Genomic DNA, 23,683 nt, shown 5'->3' on the forward strand with positions numbered 1-23,683 from the left:
ATTTTAAAACTATAATGACCAGAAACTGAGAAATAATGTTTTTTTTCCCCCTTTTTTGTCATTATTCCTATTAAAATGCATTTAGAATAAAAATTCTTAACCTAATGTACCTCTCAAAGAAAGCCTAATTGGTGGCAAAAAAAAGATATAAATTATTTTGTTGTGATTAGTAGTGATTAAAGGGACTCCGAGCTCTGTTTAAAAATAAAATTTGAACTTACCCGGGGCTTTTTCCATCCCAGCCCTGGTCGGGACGTCCCACGCCGGCCTCCTGGCTCTTCTCCCGGCGGCAGTCCGCATAGCGCGGACAGGCCGGGCCCCCGGGCGACACTGGCGAGTGTCGGGGCTTCTCCTTCCCTATACGTCACGAATGACGTCACACGCCGGCCGCCGCGCGTCATGACGGCGGCCGGCATGACAGCACGGCGCATGCGCGATTAAACCGCGCATGCGCCGTGCTGTCACGCCGGCCGCCGTCATGACGCGCGGCGGCCGGCGTGTGACGTTATTCGTGACGTATAGGGAAGGAGAAGCCCCGACACTCGCCAGTGTCGCCCGGGGGCCCGGCCTGTCCGCGCTATGCGGACAGCCGCCGGGAGAAGAGCCAGGAGGCCGGCGTGGGACGTCCCGACCATGGCTGGGATGGAAATAGCCCCGGGTAAGTTCAAATTTTATTTTTAAACAGAGCTCGGAGTCCCTTTAAGTTATTTACGAAAGAAAGGGAGGAGCACTGACAGGTGAAAATTGCTCTGGTCCTAAAGGGGAAAAATCCCTCAGTGGTCAAATCACTTTTCAATGCACCTTCTATTAAATGACCCAACAATATATTTTGCTATCCCAAAACCCATTCTTTACATTAATACCTCATGTAACACTGTAAAAACACAGAAACACCCTCCCTCCCATAATTTCAGTACAATACAATATTACAATCACCTGCGTTCTCCATTTGTGATGGAACTGAATTTCCATAGTGGCAGGAAGTAATATTAAAGCGGAATATAACCCTGCATTTTAACTTTGCTCTAAAACATTATTTACAACATATTATATGCAACCAGCATTTCTTTTTTACTAGACCAGCATTGGAAGGGTTACACACAGAGCTTTAAAGTTCCGTGGAGAGAACTGCTCCCCGCAGCCAAAGTTTATATACATTTAAATCAACAGAATGTAACAAGTGAGGAATGTTACACACTCTTTGGCTGTCCTCCAGCTCCTGCATAGTCAGAGAGAGCGAGTCACATTCCACACTTGTTACATTTAAGTAAACAGAATGTATCTATCTAAACTTCGGCTGCAGGAGCAGTTCTCTCCAGGAACTTTAAAGAGAATCTGTACTCTAATATTCTTACAATAAAAAGCATACCATTCTATTCATTATTTTCTCCTGGGCCCCTCTGTGCTGTTTCTGCCACTCTCTGCTGCAATCCTGGCTTGTAATTAACAGTTTTAGGCAGTGTTTACAAACAAACTAACCAGCTTCTAATAGGCTCAGCTAAGCATAGTGTGTGAGTCATCTCAGAGTGTGCAGGGGGCCTGCAGAGGGTGTGTATCGCTTCTACCAATCACAAGCAGCCCTGCACATTCCACACAATCAAGCTTTAGCCTGACAAACAGGACAGAGGAAAGATACATTGATTTATTACAGAGACAGTGCAGTTAGGAAAGACTGCAGTAAGCCAGAGCAGATTAGAACAGGCATAGGAACTTATAGGATAGAAAAACTAAGGCTGAAAAATTTGTTACAGAGTCTCTTTAAAGCTCTGTGTGTAACCCTTCCAATGCTGGTCTAGTAAAAAAAAAGGTGGTTGCATATAATATGCTGTAAATAATGTTTTAGAGCAAAGTTGAAATGCAGGTTTATATTCCGCTTTAATGCATACATTTTCTTTGCAGCTCACGGTTCAAACACATTTATATACAGTCATGGCTGAAATTGTTGGCACCCCAGAAATGTTTCCAGGAAATAAAGTATTTCTCACAGAAAAGTACTGCAGTAATATGTTTTGTATACACAATTGTATTCCCTTTGTGTGTATTGGAACAAAACAAAAAAAGGAGGAAAAAAAGCTAATTGGAAATAATGTCACACAAAACTCCAAAATGGGCTGTACAAAATTATTGGCACCCTTTCAAAATTGTGGATTAATAAGATAGTTTCAAGCATGTGAGCCTACTTTAAATACACCTTGGGCATGTAACAGGTGTGGGCATTTTAAAAATCACACCGGAAAGCAGATAAAAAAGGAGAGAAGTTCACTTAGTCTTTGCATTGTGTGTCTGTGTGTGCCACACTAAGCATGGGCAACAGAAAGGGGACTGTCTGAGGACTTAAGAACCAAAATTGTGGAAAAATATCAACAATCTCGAGGTTACAAGTCCATCTACAGAGATCTAGATTTGCCTTTGTCCACAGTGCACAACATTATCAAGAAGTTTGCAATCCATGGCATTGTAGCCAATCCCCCTGGGCGTGGACGGGAGAGAAAAACTGATGAAGGGTTAGAGTGCACAATAGTTCGGTTGGTGTATAACCAGCCCCAAAAAAATTCCAAAGAAATTCAAGCTGTCCTGCAGACTCAGGGGGCATCAGTATCAGCGCAAACTATCTGTCGACAATTCAAATGAAATGAAACACTATGGCAGAAGACCCAGGAGGATCCCACTGCTGGCACAGAGACATAAAAAAGCATGACTACAGTTTGCCAAAATGTGCTTGGGTAAGCAAAAAACCTTCTGGGAAAACTTCTTGTGGGCTGATGAGACCAAGACAGAGCTTTTTGGCAAAGTACATCATTCTACTGTTTACCAAAAACGGAATGAGGTCTAAAAAGAAAATAACACTGTACCTACAGTGATATATGGTGGAGGTTCAATTATGTTTTGGGGTTGTTTTGCTGCCTCTAGCACTGGGTGCCTTGAATGTGTGCAAAGCATAATGAAATCTGAGGATTACCAAAGGATTTTGGGTCACACTGTAGAGCTCAGTGTCAGAAAGTTGGGGTCGCGTGCAAGATCTTGGGTCTTCCAGCAGCATAATGACCCTAAAAATACATCAAAAAGCACCCAGACATGGATGGCAACAAAGCGCTGGAAGTGGCCAGCAATAAGTCCAGATCTAAATCTCATTTCACCTGTGGTGAGATATTAAAATTGCTGTCGGGAAAAAAGCACCCTTCCAATAAGAGAGACCTGGAGCAGTTTGCAAAGGAAGAGTGGTCCAACATTCCGGAGTGAGAGGTGTAAGAAGCTTATTAATGGTTATAGGAAGCGACTGATTTCAGTTATTTTTTTCAAAGGGTGTGCAACCAAATATTAAGTTAAGCGTGCCAATAATTTTGCCCAGCCCAATTTTGGACTTTTGTGTGTCCAATTTCTCCCTTTTTTTTGTTTTGCTCCAAAACACACAAAGGGAATAAACGTGTATAGCAAAACATGTTACAGCAATACTTTTCTGTGAGGAATACTTTATTTTCTGGAACAATTTCGGGGGTGCCAACAAGTTCAGGCATGACTTTATGATATACTGTAAATCGCTGGAAGCTGCTTACTAAAATATTAAATAACAACCCAGGCAAAACTGGAAATACCAGCGTTTACATGCGGATAGCAGCGCTGTAACTTCAATTCGTTTAATGGACAGTCAGACTCTGGAGGATCCTGCAGAGTAGTGATTAATTCTTTGTAAGACGCTGGAGGAGCCAAACAATGCCATTTCCTCCAAGGCATAAATCATTCTAGTATTTAGCAGAAACCATATTTGGACTTCAGTGCCCTTGAGCCAGTGCTCTAAGCATTCTCCTACTAGATAATCATAAACAATGTATTTCTATATCCAGATGTGTTCAGCTGTTTTATGTCATGTTGCAGCAGACAGCTGAGACACTTTTTAATGTGGTATGCAAAAAAACAAACAAACAAACTAAAATCATCTAATTTTTTATGACTTTGCTCTTACTAGAATCTTTAGTCTGGGATTTTGGTCATTAACCCCTTGTGATCACTAAGGGCATGTCCCAGTCAGTGAATACCTTGTGACTAGTCTTTAGCCTACAAACAACAGTGAAGTCAAAGAAAAGGTATTGCTATTAATGTTGTGTTTACGGTAACTAAATTGTCAGGTGGATATTAGACACTGTTGCCTAAAATCAGCGATTTCGGGGGACAGTCTGACCAACCAAAGTGGAAGAACAGCAGAAGGCAAGTACAAAGCAATCAGCTGGAAAAAAAATTAAAAATACAGAGACCCAGAAATTAGGAGATACCGCTGACCAGATGACCATGAGAAAGTCAACTTAGCCCAATTCTACCGTCCATTACTTAAAAGACTTACGAGGTGAAAATAAACTTCTGAGAAAAACAATTATATCTATCCTAATTATATCTATCCTTATATCTTCTCCTAAAAATGACTTTTTTAGATATCCCACAGTTTTATTTTATATTTAAATCTAGTATTTAAGTTTTTACTGTTTCATTGTCTCTGCTCAATGACACATTCATTGCAGTATGCCAGAGCTCAAATCTATGAATTATTGACCCTTTTTATCTCTTTTCTGCTCTTAAAAGCCATTTACTGACAGAAAAATGTTTTATGGCTGTAATTACTAATCAGTGAGGGTTATGCTATAGTCTGACCTAGTCCGACCCGGACAGAAATGGTCACTTGCATACCTGATGTTTAACTTTTTCAGACAGAGAAAGAAGAAAAGGAACCCAGCTAAGTTATTTGTGTGCTGGGCACTGTACATACACATGTCTATCTCATCATGTCACATGTCACCTCGTAAGTCCTTTAAAGGAATACTTAAGTCAAAATAAAAAAATGATTTTTACTCACCTGGGGCATCCCTCAGCCCCCTGAAGCTGTATGGTGCCCTCGCAGCCTGGCTCCGATCCTCCTGTCCCCGCCGGGGGCTACTTCCGGGTTCGGCAAAAGCCACCGACAGGCTGGGAACGCGAGGGATTCTCTGCGTTCCTGTTACGATCTGCATCTGCTGGTAAATTCCTGCATGAACTAACTTTGCTTCACCAGCAGATGTCACCAGCCTCCTCCATGAATGTACAACCTGAACTTTCCTCTGCCCACCAGCAGAGGGCGGACTGTATAGAGATCTCTCCACAGACAGGGAGGAGGCCTGGACTGTCACATGGTCTCTCAGCATGCCATTTAAGCCACACCTGTAAACTAACTAGTTGCTAGCTCTTTGTTCCTGGTCCTAGCCATCCTGCCCTGAGTTCCCTGTTTCTGGTAATTTAGTTCCTTGATTCCCTGCTGTTTTGATCTCCCGTGTTGACCTTGTGCTTTGTATACCGACTATTCTTTGCCTAGCGATTACTGTACTGTTTGATCTCCTGTGTATGACCTATGCTTGCTGACTATCCGTGTGTCGCCTCCTCGATTGTTTATCCTGCATTTATATATATCTATTGTGGTTACTATTCTGGATCCAGGGTCTGTGTGCACACAAGTTCTATACACTGGACCTACTCTGCATAACTCGCTTTATGCAGAGAGGTCCTTGTATAAACCCTGATTTTCATACCTTGTTTGCTTATTGTATATATCTGCCTGTATTATTTTGATGCAGTGTTTTGTATGTGTGTAGAATACGTTGCCTGCAAGTTGATACTGATTATTTCCGTGCATGAGGTTAATGCACAGTATTACTTTATTTTTCATTTAATAATAAATCCTTATTATTCATTTACTTCTTGTTTGTCAGTCTTTTCCTACACAGTGACATCTCTGCCTGATTGCGGGTTTGTGCGTTTGCTTCAGGTGCAGCGCACAAACTCCATGCAAATCATAACAGAAGAGCTAGCCCTAAACAATTTGTCACTAGGAAAAGGTCTGAGATCCTGTTTCTCCAGCCATGATTGACATGGATTTAATGCACCTGTCCGAATACGCTATTCTAGCAAAAAACAAAAGGAAACTTTGCTATCATACGTTTGCAGACGATTCATATGAGGATCTGCAGCAGTTGATTTCATGGGTTCAGTCCGTGAGTAATGAAAGAACCTTTCCTTATGATTTAAAAGACTTTTTGTCAGTTTTGCATGAATGTTGTTCTGAAGCCCAACAAAATTCAGTTGCTTATTCCACAATACATGTTCCGGGTAATTTATCAGGCCCCATTAATTGTCCTTCTGCCCCTTTGAATCAAGCCAAATCCTGGCCAATAACTAACCAGATTCAATCAATTAAGTCCACTCATGATCCTGCTACTTCCATTAATACTGGAATCTCATTTGTTTCAGCTCTGGAAGTTGACTGGACTATTCAGCACAATAACTTCTACTCCTTGCTAGCAGAGGAAGACCAATATGAGTGTTATAAGGAATTGTCAGCATATTCCCGTGAAGAGTTAATGCAAATTGTTGTGCATGTTAAATCTTTTATGCAGCAGGGCAACTCTGCAGAATCCAAAATGCAATCCTTGTTGCAGATTCTGCAAACCCTAATTGCAGTAAGAGATCCTTCTACCTCCTGGACTCAAGTTAGATCCCTGCCTGTCTATTGCAATAACTCATCCTCAGTAATAAATCAAACCAAACCAATTAAAACTAATCATATTCCTGTCACTTCCAAACAGACAGTTCAGTCCTGCAATTATGCTCAGGGTAATCTGCAAGTTCCCATTAAGAGTGATTGGGATCCCCCATTCAGTAGATGGGAAATTAATGCACTGAATGATGAATTAAAGTATGATTGGGAGTCATTTAATGAATTCTATTCCACAAAAGATGAGATATTTTTGGATGCATGTATGAAATCTGCTACTTCTCTGATGAACCTGAATGTTTGCAAGTCTGACTGTGTGCTTCCCTTGATTGATGAATGGAAAAAGATTTTGCATAAAAAAGATCTTTCTGAGTTTTCTGGTAGTCAGTTGGTGCAGCATTCAGCAGCCAATGTTAACCCTGTCAGTTCCAGCAATAAGTTTGTCAGCTTTGATCCAGTATTCCATCCTGAACAGATTGATCAGATGTTTGGTTACCTTAAAGAGACTCCGTAACAAAAATTGCATCCTGTTTTTTATCATCCTACAAGTTCCAAAAGCTATTCTAATGTGTTCTGGCTTACTGCAGCACTTTGTACTATCACGGTCTCTGTAATAAATCAATGTATCTTTCCCTTGTCAGACTTGTCAGCCTGTGTCTGGAAGGTTGCCAAGTTCTTCAGTGTTGTGGTTCTGCTATGCACTCCCCCCTCAGGGGGGAAAGAAACACACAAATGATCTCTTGAGATTCAAAAGGAAGGCTGCATACAGCCTGCTTGTGTATGGATGTATTTTCTATGTGTGGACATACTGTACATCAACCTACTTCCTGTTTTGGTGGCCATTTTGTTTGTTTATAAACAAACTTTTTAAAGCTGTTTTTAACCACTTTTAATGCGGCGAGGAGCGGCGAAATTGTGACAGAGGGTAATAGGAGATGTCCCCTAACGCACTGGTATGTTTACTTTTGTGCGATTTTAACAATACAGATTCTCTTTAAGAGTGACTGGGATCGATTTCTTGAGTTCTATCTAGAAAAAGGTGATTCATATATAATTGCATGCATGCGTGCTGTCCAGTATATGGTTGATCACAAGACTTGTAAATATGAATCAGGTTCTGGTCTAGTAATCGCTTGGCAAAGAATTTTGTCTCATTCTTATGATTTTCAGAGCACACCACCTGTTAATTCTGCCCCAGGCATCAAGGGAAAGACATGCTCTCTGTCCTCAGTAACCTGTTCCACGGACTTGGAATTACCTGTATCCAAAAATCATAAAAGAACTGCTCCTTTACAGACTGCGGTTAGATCCACTCCATGGTCGTTCCAGCTACCTACATCATACCTGCCCTGTTCTTCTGCACATCAGGACTTTGTTAAACTCACCCCTGCTTCCAGACTGAGTCAAAAATCTAAGTTCAAACGGAAATATTTTCCTACAGCCTCCATCCTTCCAGTTACCACCGCAAAGACTTCCATGGTTATGTTGCCGGTTCCTGCAGATCTACAGACTGTATCTTTACAGAAACATAATCCAGCTTCTCTCCAGCCAGCTGTTCTTGTTGTGCCAGTCGCCTCAGCCCTGCCTGTGCCAGTCGCCTCAGCCCTGCCTGTGCCAGTCGCCTCAGCCCTGCCTGTGCCAGTCGCCTCAGCCCTGCCTGTGCCAGTCGCCTCAGCCCTGCCTGTGCCAGTCGCCTCAGCCCTGCCTGTGCCAGTCTCCTCAGCCCTGCCTGTGCCAGTCTCCTCAGCCCTGCCTGTGCCAGTCTCCTCAGCCCTGCCTGTGCCAGTCTCCTCAGCCCTGCCTGTGCCAGTCAGCTCAGCAGTACCCATGTCTGTCGGTCCAATGTTTCCCCTTTCAGAAGATTTGGCAGTGTCCTTGTCGGTCGGCTTGGCAGTGTCCCTGTTGGTCAGTTTGGCAGTGGCCCAGTCAGACAGCTTGGCAGAACCTCTGTCAGTTGGTTCGGCAGTGGGTCCTCCAGACGTCTCAGCAGGTCTCCTGCCAGCTGCTCCGGCGAAGTCTCAGTCTGCCGTTCCAGCAGAATCATACTCCACAGCTCAGCCAAAGGCCCAGCCAGGTGCTCGATCAGTTGGTCTGCAGGTTGCTCGATCTGAGGTTCAGCTGATTGCTCTGCCAAAGGTCTTGTCAGCTATGCAGCCAGTGGTCCAGCCAGTCGCTCAGCCAAAGGTCCAGCTTTCTCGAGTCTCTGCTGATGCCCTTTGCCCTTCAACTTCTGCTAGAGCACAGACTTATGCTGAAATTCAACCCGCACAGATGTCTGACACTCAGGCACCACAGACCCCTGTTAATGCCCTGTTTCCACAGACTCCTGCTGAGATCCAGCTCCCTCAATGCTCTGCTGAAAGAGGGCTCCCACAGTTTTCTGCTGAGGCTAAATGCACACTCATCACTGCTGATGGCTTGTCCTCAAAAACATTTTCTGGTATTCAGTTCCCACAGATTCCTCCAGATACCCTGCATTTACAAACTGTTATCCAGTCTGCTGCTTTGCCTGCTCTATTGGAAAGTGACTTTCGGTTTATCCATCCTGATGGCCTCCAGTCGGCTGTTCCTGATGGCCTCCAGTCTGCTGTTCCTGCACCTGATGACCTACAGTCTGCTGTTCCTGCTCCTGATGACCTACAGTCTGCTGTTCCTGCTCCTGATGACCTACAGTCTGCTGTTCCTGCTCCTGATAACCTACAGTCTGCTGTTCCTGCTCCTGATGACCTACAGTCTGCTGTTCCTGCTCCTGATGACCTACAGTCTGCTGTTCCTGCTCCTGTTGCCTCCAAGTCTGCAGCTCCTGCTCCTGTTGCCTCCAAGTCTGCAGCTCCTGCTCCTGTTGCCTCCAAGTCTGCAGCTCCTGCTCCTGTTGCCTCCGAGTCTGCAGCTCCTGCTCCTGTTGCCTCCGAGTCTGCAGCTCCTGCTCCTGTTGCCTCCGAGTCTGCAGCTCCTGCTCCTGTTGCCTCCGAGTCTGCAGCTCCTGCTCCTGTTGCCTCCGAGTCTGCAGCTCCTGCTCCTGTTGCCTCCGAGTCTGCAGCTCCTGCTCCTGTTGCCTCCGAGTCTGCAGCTCCTGCTCCTGTTGCCTCCGAGTCTGCAGCTCCTGCTCCTGTTGCCTCCGAGTCTGCAGCTCCTGCTCCTGTTGCCTCCAAGTCTGCAGTTGCTGCTCCTGTTGTCTCCAAGTCCGCAGTTGCTGCCGATGCCCTCCCGTCTGCTGCTTCTGCCGATGCCCTCCCATCTCCTGCTGGTGCCTCTCCTGATGAGATCCTGTCTGGTGCCTCTCCTGGTGGTATCCTGCTCCTCCTGTTTATGGCCATTATGCATCCCTTCCTGATGGCATCCAGTTTTCTGATTTATTTGATGACCTCAGATGCCCTGCTCCTGTGGATGTCCAATCTATGGCTCCTTCTGGTGTCCTTCATTTTTCTGTTTCACCCAAAGGTCTTCAGAGGGACTTGCAACATGTCCTATTGCCTCTGGGTCCTTTTGTCCAGTCAGCCTGGTAATACCCGGGTTGTGGCCTCATTTGCTGACCAATTTATGGCCTGCCTCTTTGCCAGTATTTTCTGGGACCCAGGTGGGCATAAGTTCAAGTGGAGCATCCGGAGGCTGCTCCTTGAGGGGGGGGTAATGTTACGATCTGCATCTGCTGGTAAATTCCTGCATGAACTAACTTTGCTTCACCAGCAGATGTCACCAGCCTCCTCCATGAATGTACAACCTGAACTTTCCTCTGCCCACCAGCAGAGGGCTGACTGTATAGAGATCTCTCCACAGACAGGGAGGAGGCCTGGACTGTCACATGGTCTCTCAGCATGCCATTTAAGCCACACCTGTAAACTAACTAGTTGCTAGCTCTTTGTTCCTGGTCCTAGCCATCCTGCCCTGAGTTCCCTGTTTCTGGTAATTTAGTTCCTTGATTCCCTGCTGTTTTGATCTCCCGTGTTGACCTTGTGCTTTGTATACCGACTATTCTTTGCCTAGCGATTACTGTACTGTTTGATCTCCTGTGTATGACCTATGCTTGCTGACTATCCGTGTGTCGCCTCCTCGATTGTTTATCCTGCATTTATATATATCTATTGTGGTTACTATTCTGGATCCAGGGTCTGTGTGCACACAAGTTCTATACACTGGACCTACTCTGCATAACTCGCTTTATGCAGAGAGGTCCTTGTATAAACCCTGATTTTCATACCTTGTTTGCTTATTGTATATATCTGCCTGTATTATTTTGATGCAGTGTTTTGTATGTGTGTAGAATACGTTGCCTGCAAGTTGATACTGATTATTTCCGTGCATGAGGTTAATGCACAGTATTACTTTATTTTTCATTTAATAATAAATCCTTATTATTCATTTACTTCTTGTTTGTCAGTCTTTTCCTACACAGTGACATCTCTGCCTGATTGCGGGTTTGTGCGTTTGCTTCAGGTGCAGCGCACAAACTCCATGCAAATCATAACAGTTCCCAGCCGCTATATCACCCTCTATGCTGCTACAGCATAAAACATATACGCTACAGCAGCATAGAGGGTGATATAGTGGCTGGGAACGCGGAGAATCACTCGCATTCCCAGCCTGTCGGCGGCTGTCGCCGAACCCGGAAGTAGCCGCCGGCGGGGATAGGAGGATCGGAGCCAGGCTGCGCGGGCACCATACAGCTTCAGGGGGCTGAGGGATGCCCCAGGTGAGTAAAATTTTTTTTTTAATTTTGACTTTAGTATTCCTTTAACACTATCTGTATGGAGTTTATTTGCCCTCTTGTTTCCTGCAAGATATGACAGATACAGACGTGAGGGAATGTTTGGCACTCTGGATTTCTCCCACATCCCAAAAGCATATTAATAAGTTGGTAGGTTCTAGAGATGGGCGGACACCATTGAAGGCTGCCACAGGACAGGTAATGTATAAATGCACACACTGGGGGGGGGGGCATTTATACATTGGGGCAGCGGCGGGGAGGACGTGGCACGCTTAGCCTACTCCCTAAAGATTTCAAGCTTAAATTGGACTGGAATCGGCCTGCAGTATATGGGCAGCTTCGAAAAAGATAAATTTATTTCTAATCAGATTCAAATCTGCCCATAATCTAGGCATATAAGTAGTAATGTGACTGCACACTCCCAAACGATGGCTTTGAATTCGATGTGCCTGGCCAACAATCCAGCAGCACTCTGGAACATTCAGCAAAATAAAAAAGATGAAGCCGGCACTATTCAATTCTTCTGCTCTTTTATTTGTCAAAGCATTTCGAGTAAATAGGGCAACGTTTCAAGGCTGCACGCCTCTTTATCAAGCTTAGCTGGAAGTTACAAACATATGAAACACACACTGACATTTATAGCAGTCATGGTTGACAGCAGCCAATCAGTTCAAATTACTAACCACCAATCATAATGATCCTGCTCTACGGACCTGATGGGGAACTTACATGCGGCTGCCCTGTTAGGACATACAAGCTAGACCTTCCCATCTATACAGCCCCTCCTGGCCACACGCACCCAGTCGTCCTTGGTCCGCCCATCGTCACACCCACTCCACCAGCCCGCATTCAGCGGACCTGATGGGAAACATGTGTGACGTCACGTCAGAGGCGGCGCCAAGGCGCCGTCTCAACGTGTCTAGGTGGATACTTAGGAGACGCAAGCGGCAAATAGCCGCTGACGTCACCTGTCAGATGTTAGGAGGCCAGGGCCGCCGACCAATCAGCGCTTGCCTATGTTAATGCGGCATAGAAGTTGCATACAAATCTACGTATGTACGCGTCCATTCAAACGTACACTGACCACATTGCTAATCTACATATATACTGTAAACATAAATGCATCTGGAGCAAACATGGGGAATGCTAGTTGTTACTAAACTTGGAAACAGAACTATATTAACAGACAAACCAAGGAGGTGGACGGGGAGGGAAGGAAGGAAGGAATAGGGGAAGGAAAGAATGGAAGGGAAAAGATAAGGAAGGTAGGGTAAGGAAGGTAAACAGTGGGTAAGGGGGACATAAGAGGGTAAAGTAGCCATCACTGCATAACAATACTCAACATTATCTGAGCTATAATATTGTGGCTTGTAGGTACATAATAAATAGATACTAGATATTTTAATGATAATCCTGTTAAAATGCATTTACAGTAAAGTGGCTCTTAGCAAAATGTACCCCCCAAAGAAAGCCTAATTGGTGGCGGAAAAAACAAGATATAGATCAATTCATTGTGATAAGTAGCAATAAAGTTATAGGCGAATGAATGGGAGGTGAACGTTGCTCGGATGCATGAGATTTTCGGCACTGCGGTGCTGAACCGGTTAAGGGCTCCTTTTTAACACATCCTCATCAAGGCACTAGAATTACCATTAAGGGGTGGCACACATGTGACTATGTCATTTATGCTTTAAAGTGCCCGTGTGGCCTATTATATATTGGACAGACCACACAGAAATTAAAAAAAGAGGCTGTCATTTCATAAACATGCAATTAGGGAACGACTTACTGATCAGGCTGTACCATACCATTTTGTACAAGCAGGTCACCATGTTAGTCAATTGAGATTTATGGTCATCGAGCAGGTCACACAATAAGAAGAGGGGGTGACCGACTGAGAAAGTTGCTTTGGAGGGAAGCAAATTGGATTAAAAGGCTGGACACAATGGAGCCAAGGTGTTTAAACAGGGAACTTGACCTGTTGCCCTTTTTGTGATTTTGCTCCATTGTGCCCAGCCTTAATTATGTGCCTGTATATATTTTGTGCGTCTAGTTGAGGTTGCTTATCATTAAAATATCTAGTATCTATTTATTATGTACCTACAAGCCACAATATTATAAATCAGATAATGTTGAGTATTGTTATGCAGTGATGGCTACTTTACCCTACTTTACCTCTAACCCTCTCTTATGTCCCCCTTACCCACTGTTTACCTTCCTTACCCTACCTTCCTTATCTTTTCCCTTCCCTTCTTTCCTTCCCCTATTCCTTCCTTCCTTCCCTCCCCGTCCACCTCCTTGGTTTGTCGGTTAATATAGTTCTGTTTCCAAGTTTAGTAACAACTAGCATTCCCCATGTTTGCTCCAGATGCATTTATGTTTATATATGTAGATTAGCAATGTGGTCAGTGTACGTTTGAATGGACGCGTACATACGTAGATTTGTATGCAACTTCTATGCCGCATTAACATAGGCAAGCGCTGATTGGCCGGCGGCCCCGGCCTCCTAACATCTGACAGGTGACGTCAGCGGCTATTTGCCGCTTGCGTCTCCTAAGTATCCGCCCAGACACGTTGAGACGGCGCCTTGGCACCGCCTCTGACGTGACGTCACACGTTTCCCATCAGGTCCGCCGAGTGCGGGCGGGTGGAGTGGGTGTGACGATGGGCGGACCAAGGAGGATGGGGTGCGTGTGGCCAGGAGTGGCTGTATAGATGGGAAGGTCTAGCTTGTATGTCCTAACAGGGCAGCCGCATGTAAGTTCCCCATCAGGTCCGATAGAGCAGGATCATTATGATTGGTGGTTAGTAATTTGAACTGATTGGCTGCTGTTAACCATGACTGCTATAAATGTCAGTGTGTGTTTCATATGTTTGTAACTTCCAGCTAAGCTTGATAAAGAGGCGTGCAGCCTTGAAACGTTGTCCTAGTTACTGGAAATGCTTTGACAAATAAAAGAGCAAAAGAATTGAATAGATGGTGCCGGCTTCATCTTTTTCATAATCTAGGCATAGGCGTAACAACAGGGGCTGCAGCCCATGCGCCCATGGGGGGCCCGATCAGGGCCGTTTTGGGGGGCTGGAGGGGTTGAAGCATGAGGGGAAAGCTACGGGCACACTTGGCAGGGAGGGGGGACGGTCCTCCCCTCCCTCACCTCGGGCTCTCCCCTCTGCGCTCCCCTCCAGCTTAAATAACTATATATGTGCAGCGGCAGCTACATACCTTCCGTGCTCTCCAACCGCTGCACATATATAGTTATTTAAGCTGTAGGGGAGCGCAGAGGGGAGAGCGCGAGGTGAGGGAGGGGGGGACCGCCCCACCGGGTGTGGCCATAGCTTTCCCCTCATGCTGCGGGTCTGGGGGGGCAGCATGAGACCCACTGGGCCCCCTGCAGCAATTTTAAGCAGCCTCCCAAAACGGCCCTGAGCGGGACTTTATGGCTGCTTAAAATTTCTGCAGGGGGCCCGGTGGGTCTTAGATGCGCCCCTGCCACGAGGGTTGGTTAAAGAGATGCTGATAATTCTAGATTGTATATTGGAATCATCAAGAAGAATATTAAACCGACCCAATTCCAAGCTACATACAATTTGCATGCAAGCTGGAATTATTAGCATCTTCTTGACCCACAATGCTCAACTATCCCACACTTACCCACTGTCTTCTCCCACCATTTGTTACATGTTTTACCCAAACCCATGTACACCCACCACCACCATTATAATCTATTCTCTGCTATTCCCTACCCAGTTCACCTGATCCCATCCATCTTAATGTCTACTTCCCCATACCTCCCCCACATGATTACAACACATTTCCACTGTTTCAACTCCCAACCCCCTTTTCCCCACCAACCCTGCCCACCTGATGTCTGCTTTCCTCCTACCTGCTCATCTGTCCTAACCAGATTTGATATTCACAGAAAGTATGACTACCACATGACCTCACCAGTGTTTGACTCCCAACTTTGCCCAATTCTACACTCCATTACTTACCACTAATGGTAGTCCTGCCTTACTGCAACCCAGCCCCTCTCCTCACCCATGGCTTTAATTTAAAACTTGCTCTTACCCTTTATCCCTTACTTCCCGAAACGTCAACTCTAACTTGTCACTAAAGCCTACTTCCAGATGTACTGTTTTAACCAAGATAAACACAAATTTTGCTCCAACTCTGAGTATTAAGTCTAGTCTAGCCACAACCCTAAACTGATGTAAAGTCTAAACACTAACGTCTCAAGCCTGTTTGTAAGTGGTATGGTGGATTGTACAGTGAAGTTGACAGGGTTTGGGGGGGGGGGGGGGGGGGGGGGGGCTAGGACAACTTTAGCAGAGGGTGTCTTGTGACCTAAGGCAAGCCCTGTTCATAAACAACCGACAGACACAGCTGGATTAGTCAGTTGGTCTCTGTGGTCTACAGGTTCCTTACTTTGTGGTGATGGGGGACAGCAGCAATTATGACAGGATTTCAAGATTACTCTCAACCATTCTTCCCAGCTACTGCACTGACACACAGGATTGTTGTCAGATCCAGCCAGAACAGTCATCCTATTTCTATGATTTCCATCACCACTGTTGTCAAATTTTCCAGCTGTCAGAGCTGGTTAAGTAAACATAGCAGCATATTTCTTAAAGGGAATGTCCAAGCAAAATAAAAAAATGAGTTTCACTTACCTGGGGCTTCTACCAGCCCCAGGCAGCCATCCTGTGCTCTCGTAGTCACTCACTGCTGCTCCAGTCCCCCGCTGACAGCTTGCCGACCTCGGAGGTCGGCGGGCCGCATTGCGTACATTTTTACGCATTCCCGCTAATACAGGAACATTAACACATACACTTTTCCGCATTACTGGTTCAATGCGTAAAAATGTACGCATTGAACCAGTAACGCGTAAAAATTTATGTGTTTATGTTCCTGCACTAGCGGGAATGCGTAAAAATGTACGCAATGCGGCCCGCCGACCTCCGAGGTCGGCAAGCTGCCAGCGGGGGACTGGAGCAGCAGTGAGTGACTACGAGAGCACAGGATGGCTGCATGGGGCTGGTAGAAGCCCCAGGTAAGTGAAACTCATTTTTTTTATTTTGCTTGAACCTTCCCTTTAACCTAAGCTTCTTTTGTACCAGTTGTTACATTTACTTTTTTAATCTCATTACTGCATCTTTGCAACTGCAGCTGGGACCAAGAATTAAATAAATATCTTGTGCTTTCAAAATATTTTAATAAGATCAATGACACTGACCTGGATCCTCTGGAGAGTGGCATTAAATTGTAGAAATAATACACCAATGACAGAATCAGTTCACACACGGCATCTGCTTCCTAGAGACCAAAGTAGAAGCATTCTATATCAGTTATGTGTATCCAAGAGCCAAGGTTAAAAGCTTCACAGACAATGACTAATTCCTGTGCTCTGTGTCAGAGTAAAGCAGGTTATTCTGATTGTTTATTGGATAAACTGAACAGATCAGCAAAGGGTATGATGAATTTAGCGCTATATGAATATTAGGTACAAAAGGCCTGGTACATATTGTACAATTAAAATAATTTCTCAGGACTGCATTACTGAACACCTTATTCATGAATACACACAATGAAACCAGATAACCAGGAGGCTGGACATAGAGTCCTATAAATATGACCATACTTTCCAGTCACCTTGAGCAGGAACAGAGCTGTTTAAACTTCCACCAGAGCCAAGTCAGTTACCGACTGATTTATTTATATCCACCAATACAGAAGGATGGCATGCTTTTTAAAGTACGGTATGTTTATTCAACATGTCCTTTAGATGGCATTGTAATGTAACAATGAATGGTCTATCCTTACTACAAAATATACCAAGACTATAAAGCAGTAAATGTCATGGTATACAGTACGTACGTACGTACGTACGTACATAAATACATATCACACTTTCAGTAATCTACAGCAAATAGTCAGTTGTCAGCATACAGTATTAAAACACTGTATGCTTTGTTAGTACAAATATGGCTGCTATGTCTTGCAATTTTTATTTTTTTTGAAATGCAAATGGGAGTACCAGTACTACAGTACTTGTTCAGGGGTAGTAGCTAGCAGCAGTGTTTCCATACTGAACTAGCTATTTTATACATTTCATATCACAGATCAGGACAGATCTGTGGGCAAGAAGTGTGTGTGTGGATACAGGAGGACAGCAGATAGCTGCTGTGAAGCCACACAATAGGTACAATGAAAGGCAAGTGTGCAGGTGTCCAGTGAGTAAAAAAAGCCCCATCTACACAATACAATTTTTTGTGCAATTCGATCAAAGTAGATTGATCGATTAAATCCGACATGTCCAATCGAGATTCGATTCGATAGTGTGGTCCAATATCATTGCAAAACAATGGCAAAGCAATCACACTAATCGCAAAAAAAAATTTGTGTCGTGTAGATTAGATGGGGCTAAAGTAGCAAGTAGCTATGCAGATAAGGGGCATGGGCTTCAATTCACAAAAGGCTGTTTGATAAAAAAAAAAAAAGGTCAGTTTGGTAGAATACTGCATATGGCATTTTAGACAAATTCACAAAGATTTTCACAGGTGTAGTAGAAGTTCAGTCATTTACCCAAAAATGTTGCTTCAATTCACCAAGGCCTGTTCGGTAGAGATGGTCTGAACGGTTCCCGCCGAATTTCCAGGGTTCGCGATCGCGGAGAACCGTGAACTTTACCGGAAGTTCGATTCGCCCCCATAGTGCATCATGAGGGTCAACTTTGACCCTCTACATCACAGTCAGCAGGCACATAGTAGCCAATCAGGCTACACTCCCTCCTGGAGGCCCTCCCCCCCCCCTTATAAAAGGCAGACAGCATCAGGCATTGGACTCACTTGTGTGCCTACAGTAATTAGAGAAGGGAAAGCTGCTGCAGACTCTCATAAGGAAAGATTAGTTAGGCTCTTGTTGGCTTCTTAGCTTGCTCCTTGCTGATTCTTATTGCTAAAAAGAGCATCCCTCAACAGCTCTTTTGAGAGCTAATCTTGTTCTTGTGATCTATTTTTTTTTTTGCGTGTGTGTCCCACTGACACTTGTGTTGCATAGACAGCCTTGGTAATTCCTACTGTGTGTGCCACTGCCAGGCCCAGCACATTCAGTGACTACTACCTGTGTGTGTGACAGCCAGGTGCACATTGTAATACCCATCACTGCATATATTTACCTACCTTTGTTCACTGTGCACCCACCCACCTACGTGAGCGCACGCAGTGTGATATACCTCTCCGTGCATACCTGTTAACTGCACCTGTGTGACTGCACATTGTATTAGCCAAGTCAGTGCATACCTTTCACTTTACCCCTCCCCCCCCCCCCCCCCCGATATGGACAAAACTGACAAAAAAAAAGGTAGAGGCAGAGGAAGGCCACCCGGCAGGTCTGTGCGAAGTCGTGTTGATGTGATTTCGTGCGGCCCTGGCCCAAAGTACAGTGCTCAGAAGAAGGCATGTCCCATCAACTCCCAAGATTGTCAGAACGTGGTTGACTATTTAACACAGAACACCTCATCTTCCGCAGCCACCAGCGCTACTACAAGCACCACAGCCGCTGCATTTGACACTTCACAGGAGTTAATTGGTGGGGAATTAACTGATTCACAGCCATTATTGTTACAACCAGATGAAGGCGCTAAGCAAGTTACACCAAATCATAGGTCTGAGTTAGGTGGCGACACTATGGACGTAACGTGTGAAGATGATGAAGTACCTGCTGTTGGTGCAGTTTTGGAGGTGTCTGAGGCAAGCAAAGCTGGGCAGGATGATTATGATGATGACGATGATACGGATACCACGTAGGATCCTTAGAGACAAGATGACCAAGGGTACAGTTCAGAGGGGGAGCCAGAGAGGAGTAGGAGACGACGAGTTGCTGAAAGAAGCAGGGGTAGCTTGTCGTCAGAAACAGCTGGTGGCAGTGTCCGGCGCTGCTGATGCCACCCTAGTGCCATCACCCCAGGGGGGCTCAGCGGTTTGGAAATTTTTTAGTGTGTCGTCCGTAGATCAGAGCAATGCCATCTGTTCTCTCTGCCTCCAAAAATTGAGCCTTGGAAAGGCCAACACCCACGTAGGGACAACTGCCTTACGAAGGCACCTGCAGAAAAGGCACAAACTGCAATGGGAAGAGCACCTGAGCAAAAAGCAGCACAAAAAAGCAAAGCCACCCTCCTTCTCTTCCTTCTTCAGGTGCAGCATCTTCAGCCGCTTTTTCCCTTGCACCTTCACAGCCACCCTCCTCCACTCCGCCTCTGCCCTTGAGCGGTTCCTGCTCCTCTGCCCACAGCAGCCAGGTGCCGTGAAGGGTGGAAGATCTTTGAGCGGAAGAAGACAATTTCTGTTAGTCACCCCCTTGCCCGGCGTCTGGCTTGGTGGAACTGTTAATTCGCCAGCTGTTACCATACCAGCTGGTGGACTCTGAGGCCTTCCGTAAATTTGTGGCCATTGGGACACCACAGTGGAAGATACCAGGCCGCAATAATTTCTCTAAAAAGGTGATACCCAAACTGTACCGTGAAGTTGAGAGGCAAGTGGTGTCATCAATGGCACACAGCGTTGGGTCAAGGGTCCACCTGACCATGGCTGCCTGGTCTGCCAAGCATGGTCACGGCAGGTACAATACTTAGACGGCCCATCAGGTCAACCTGGTGACCGCTGACAAGCAGGGAGTACGTGGCTGTGCAGCGGACCAACTTGTGACACCTCCACGGCTTGCAGGCAGGCCTCCTGCCACCTCCTCTCCTTCTCCTCCTGCTACATCCTCTTCGCTATCGTCCTCCTCCTTGGCTGAGTGGCAGTTCAACTCTACTGATGCTGCAATCTCCTCTCCTGCTACAGAGCCCCATCTCCCCAAAGCCTATGCTGCATTCCAGGTACGACGGTGTCACACCATCTTAGACATGTCTTGCCTCAAAGCGGAGAGTCACACTGGAGCAGCTCTTCTGGCTGCTCTTAACAGGTGGATCAGTGGCTGACCCCGCACCAGCTGGAGATCGGCAACGTGGTGTGTGACAACGGCAGCAATCTCCTTTCCGCTTTGAATTTGGGAAAGCTGACACGTACCCTGCATGGCACATGTGCTGAATCTAGTCTTTCAAATATTTGTGTCAAAGTACCCAGGCTTAGAGGATGCCCTGAAGCAGGCCAAGAAGTTGTGTGGGCATTTCAGGCGGTCTTACACGGCCATGGCACGCTTTGCAGACATTCAGCAGAGAAACAACTTGCCGGTGAGATGCTTGATATGTGATTGCCCGACTCGCTGGAATTCGACCCTGGTCATGTTTTCTCGCCTGCTAGAACAGGAGAAAGCCGTCACCCAGTACCTGTACAATTACAGTAAAAGGACACAATCTGGGGAGATGGGGATGATCTGGCCCAACAACTGGACACTGATGCGAAATACATGCAGGCTCATGCGGCCATTTGAGGAGGCGACCAACCTGGTGAGTCGCAGTAAAGGCACCATCAGCGACTTGATCCCGTACGCTTACTTCCTGGAGCGTGCCGTGCATAGAGTGGTGGATCAAGCTGTGGAGGAGCGTTAACAGGAACAGTTACCCGAGGAACAGTTGTGGGAGCAATTTTCATCAGTACCACAGGTTTCCTTAACACCTGCGGCAGCACAGAGGGGGGAGGAGGAGGAAGAGTCATGTGGGGAAGAGGAGTCAGACTCGGATGATGAGGAAGGTGTTTCTTTGGAGGAGGAGGAGGCAGCGGCAGAAGAACAACTGCAGCAGGCGTCGCAGGTGGCTTCTGCTGCTCGACGTTCCCGTGGTATTGTTCGTGGCTGGGGGGAGGAGGAGGACTTACCTGACGTCACTGAGGAAGAGCAAGAGTAGATGGATAGTACGTCTGGATCCAGATTTGTGCAGATGGCGTCTTTCATGCTGTCCAGCCTGTTGAGGGACCCCCTTATAAAAAAAAAACTCAAGGGGAATGAGCTGTACTGGGTGGCCACGCTACTAGACCCTTGGTATAGGCACAAAGTGGCGGCGATATTTCCAAATCACCAGAAGGCAGAAAGGATGCAGCACTTGCAGAACTAGCTGGCAACTATGCTTTACAAAGCGTATAAGGGTGATGTCACAGCACAACGCAATAAAGGTACCACTGCCAGTAATCCTCCCATGTCCACGCAGGCAAGGACAGGACGCCCCAGCGATCTCATGGTGATGTCGGACATGTGAACATTCTTTAGTCCAAAGCCTCGCCTTAGCCTTTCCGGATCCACCCTCCACCAACTCCTAGACCGGCAGGTAGCCGACTACCTGGCCTTAAGTGTGGATGTCGATACTGTGAGCAGCGATGAACCCTTGGACTACTGGGTGCGCAGGCTTGACCTGTGGCCAGAGCTGTCCCAATTTACCATCCAACTTTTGTCTTGCCCTGCTTCAAGCGTCCTGTCAGAAAGGACCTTCAGTGCAGCTGGAGGCATTGTCACTGAGAAGAGAAGTCGCCTAAGTCACAAAAGTGTTCAGTACCTCACCTTTATCAAAATGAATGAGGCATGGATCCCGGAGGGCTACTGCCCGCCCGAAGACTAAGTCAGTCCCCACACACAGCATCTCTGCTTGAACGCCGTGTAACTGGCTGCCTGCCCCAAGACTAAGTCGCTCCCCACACAGCACCTCTGCCCGCAGGCCGCTTGACTGCCTTCTCCGCCACCACCAACAGGGTCCAGGACTCCAGGCGGATTCCTGAATTTTGAAGGTCGCTGCTAGCAGCAGCCGCTATAATAATTGTTCTGGTGCGTGTACATGTCTGCCTAATTTTTCTGGCTGCACTGCAGCTGCAACAACAAAACAAAAAGGCATGTACATGTGCCCATTTCCCTTCGTGCTTCGTGATCATTACCTTGCCGCAGTGAAGGGGCTTGCGTATCACAATGAAGCAATGACCGCCGGCTATATGAGTGTCTCGGGGGGTGGCACACCAAAGATAATAAGGTCGTTGCTTCATTGTGGCAGACCAAATTTGATCAGCTGGGCAGTCACTGTTCTGTCATTCAGCTACCTCAGCCCGGAGACCATATGGGCTGGAAATCCGCCATCACCTGCACTCTCGTCATGGTGCGCACCAGTCCAGCACGGCCGTCACTACACAAACAGATGTTTGCAGTCACTGAATACCTTTCACTGCATCTTTGACTGCACATTGTATTATACCTGGCAGTCAGCGCATACCTTTCACTTGAATGGATGGCAGACTTGCCCCTCCATAACAGATTCCCGTTACAGGTAGTAAAGTCGATCAGTGTCATATACAGCAGGGCCAAGAAAGTCCTCCTGTATTGTTATTTTTGGTCACTACCATGGGATGTGCATGCCATGCCTGCTGCCTTCCTTGGATGTGTGGTAGCCGTTCCTGCTCCTTTGCACACAGCATGCCTGCTGCCTTCCTTGGAAGTGTGGTGGTGGTAGCCGTTTCTTAGGCTCCCACTCCGGACCGGAATCGAAACCAGGATTCCCCGGCTATTACCCGTGGTCACCATGCTACTGAGAAAGTACCATAGAAAGTTTCATACAGTTGAATGAATGGCAGACATTCTTGGCAAATGCTTTCGATTTGGTTCGTCTTGCGCTGGGTCAAGGGTCCACCTGACCACAGATGCCTGGTCTGCAAAGCACGGTCAGGGCAGGTACATTACTTATACAGCAAATGGCAGAGGAACTTAATAAGTTCTACTGTAGGTTCGAGCACAATTCCACGCAGCCTGCTGACCCTCTCCTAAGGCCCGCGCCGACCTAGTGCCAGTAGTGGTCCGAGAAGCTGACGTTCTCCATCACCTCCGCAGACTCACTGCCAGGAAAGCAGCCGGCCCGGACGGTGTGTCACCAACTTGCCTGAGAACATGAGCGGACCAGCTGGCCCCCATGCTCACATCCCTATTCAATAGATCCCTGACGGAAGGCAAGGTCCCCTCCTGCCTCAAAAGGTCCACATTCATTCCGGTCCCAAAAAAGCCGGGCAACACAATAACTTCAGACCTGTGGCCCTCACCCCCATCGTCATGAAGATCTTCGAACGACTGGTTCTTGCCCACCTGAAGCATCTCACCAACTCCCTCCTCGATCCACATCAGTTTGCATACAGAGCTAATAGGTCCGTGGACGACGCCATCAACATCAGCCTGGCGCACATCACCGAACACCTCGAAAGTCCAGGCTCCTATGTCAGGATCCTTTTTCTGGACTTTAGCTCTGCATTCAATACGCTCTGCCCAAACATCCTGACTGACAACCTGGCACATCTCGGTGTGGATTCCACACTCTGTGCATGGGTAAAGGACTTCCTCTCAAATAGGACGCAACAGGTGAAGCTTGGCAACTGCTTCTCCAGTGTGAGCACTACCAACACAGGAGCACCGCAGGGGTGTGTTCTATCCACTCTCCTGTTCTCACTGTACACCAACAGCTGTACTTCCTCCGCCGACTCCGTAAAAGTCATCAAATTTGCGGATGACA

General features: G+C 46.5%; 1 protein-coding gene across 2 annotated transcripts in view; it reads right to left on the reverse strand.

Moving 5' to 3' along the window:
* TTC13 (tetratricopeptide repeat domain 13) overlaps nucleotides 1–23,683 on the reverse strand; it is a 190,955-nt gene that overhangs the window by 21,212 nt on the left and 146,060 nt on the right. For both annotated transcript variants that reach the window (XM_068231954.1, XM_068231953.1), the window contains exon 20: nucleotides 16,451–16,530. In XM_068231954.1, the coding sequence (XP_068088055.1) occupies nucleotides 16,451–16,530 (80 nt within the window). The remainder of the gene's footprint in view (nucleotides 1–16,450; nucleotides 16,531–23,683) is intronic.

This window comes from Hyperolius riggenbachi, chromosome 4, assembly GCF_040937935.1.
Source record: "Hyperolius riggenbachi isolate aHypRig1 chromosome 4, aHypRig1.pri, whole genome shotgun sequence".
Classification (NCBI taxonomy): Eukaryota; Metazoa; Chordata; class Amphibia; order Anura; family Hyperoliidae; genus Hyperolius; species Hyperolius riggenbachi.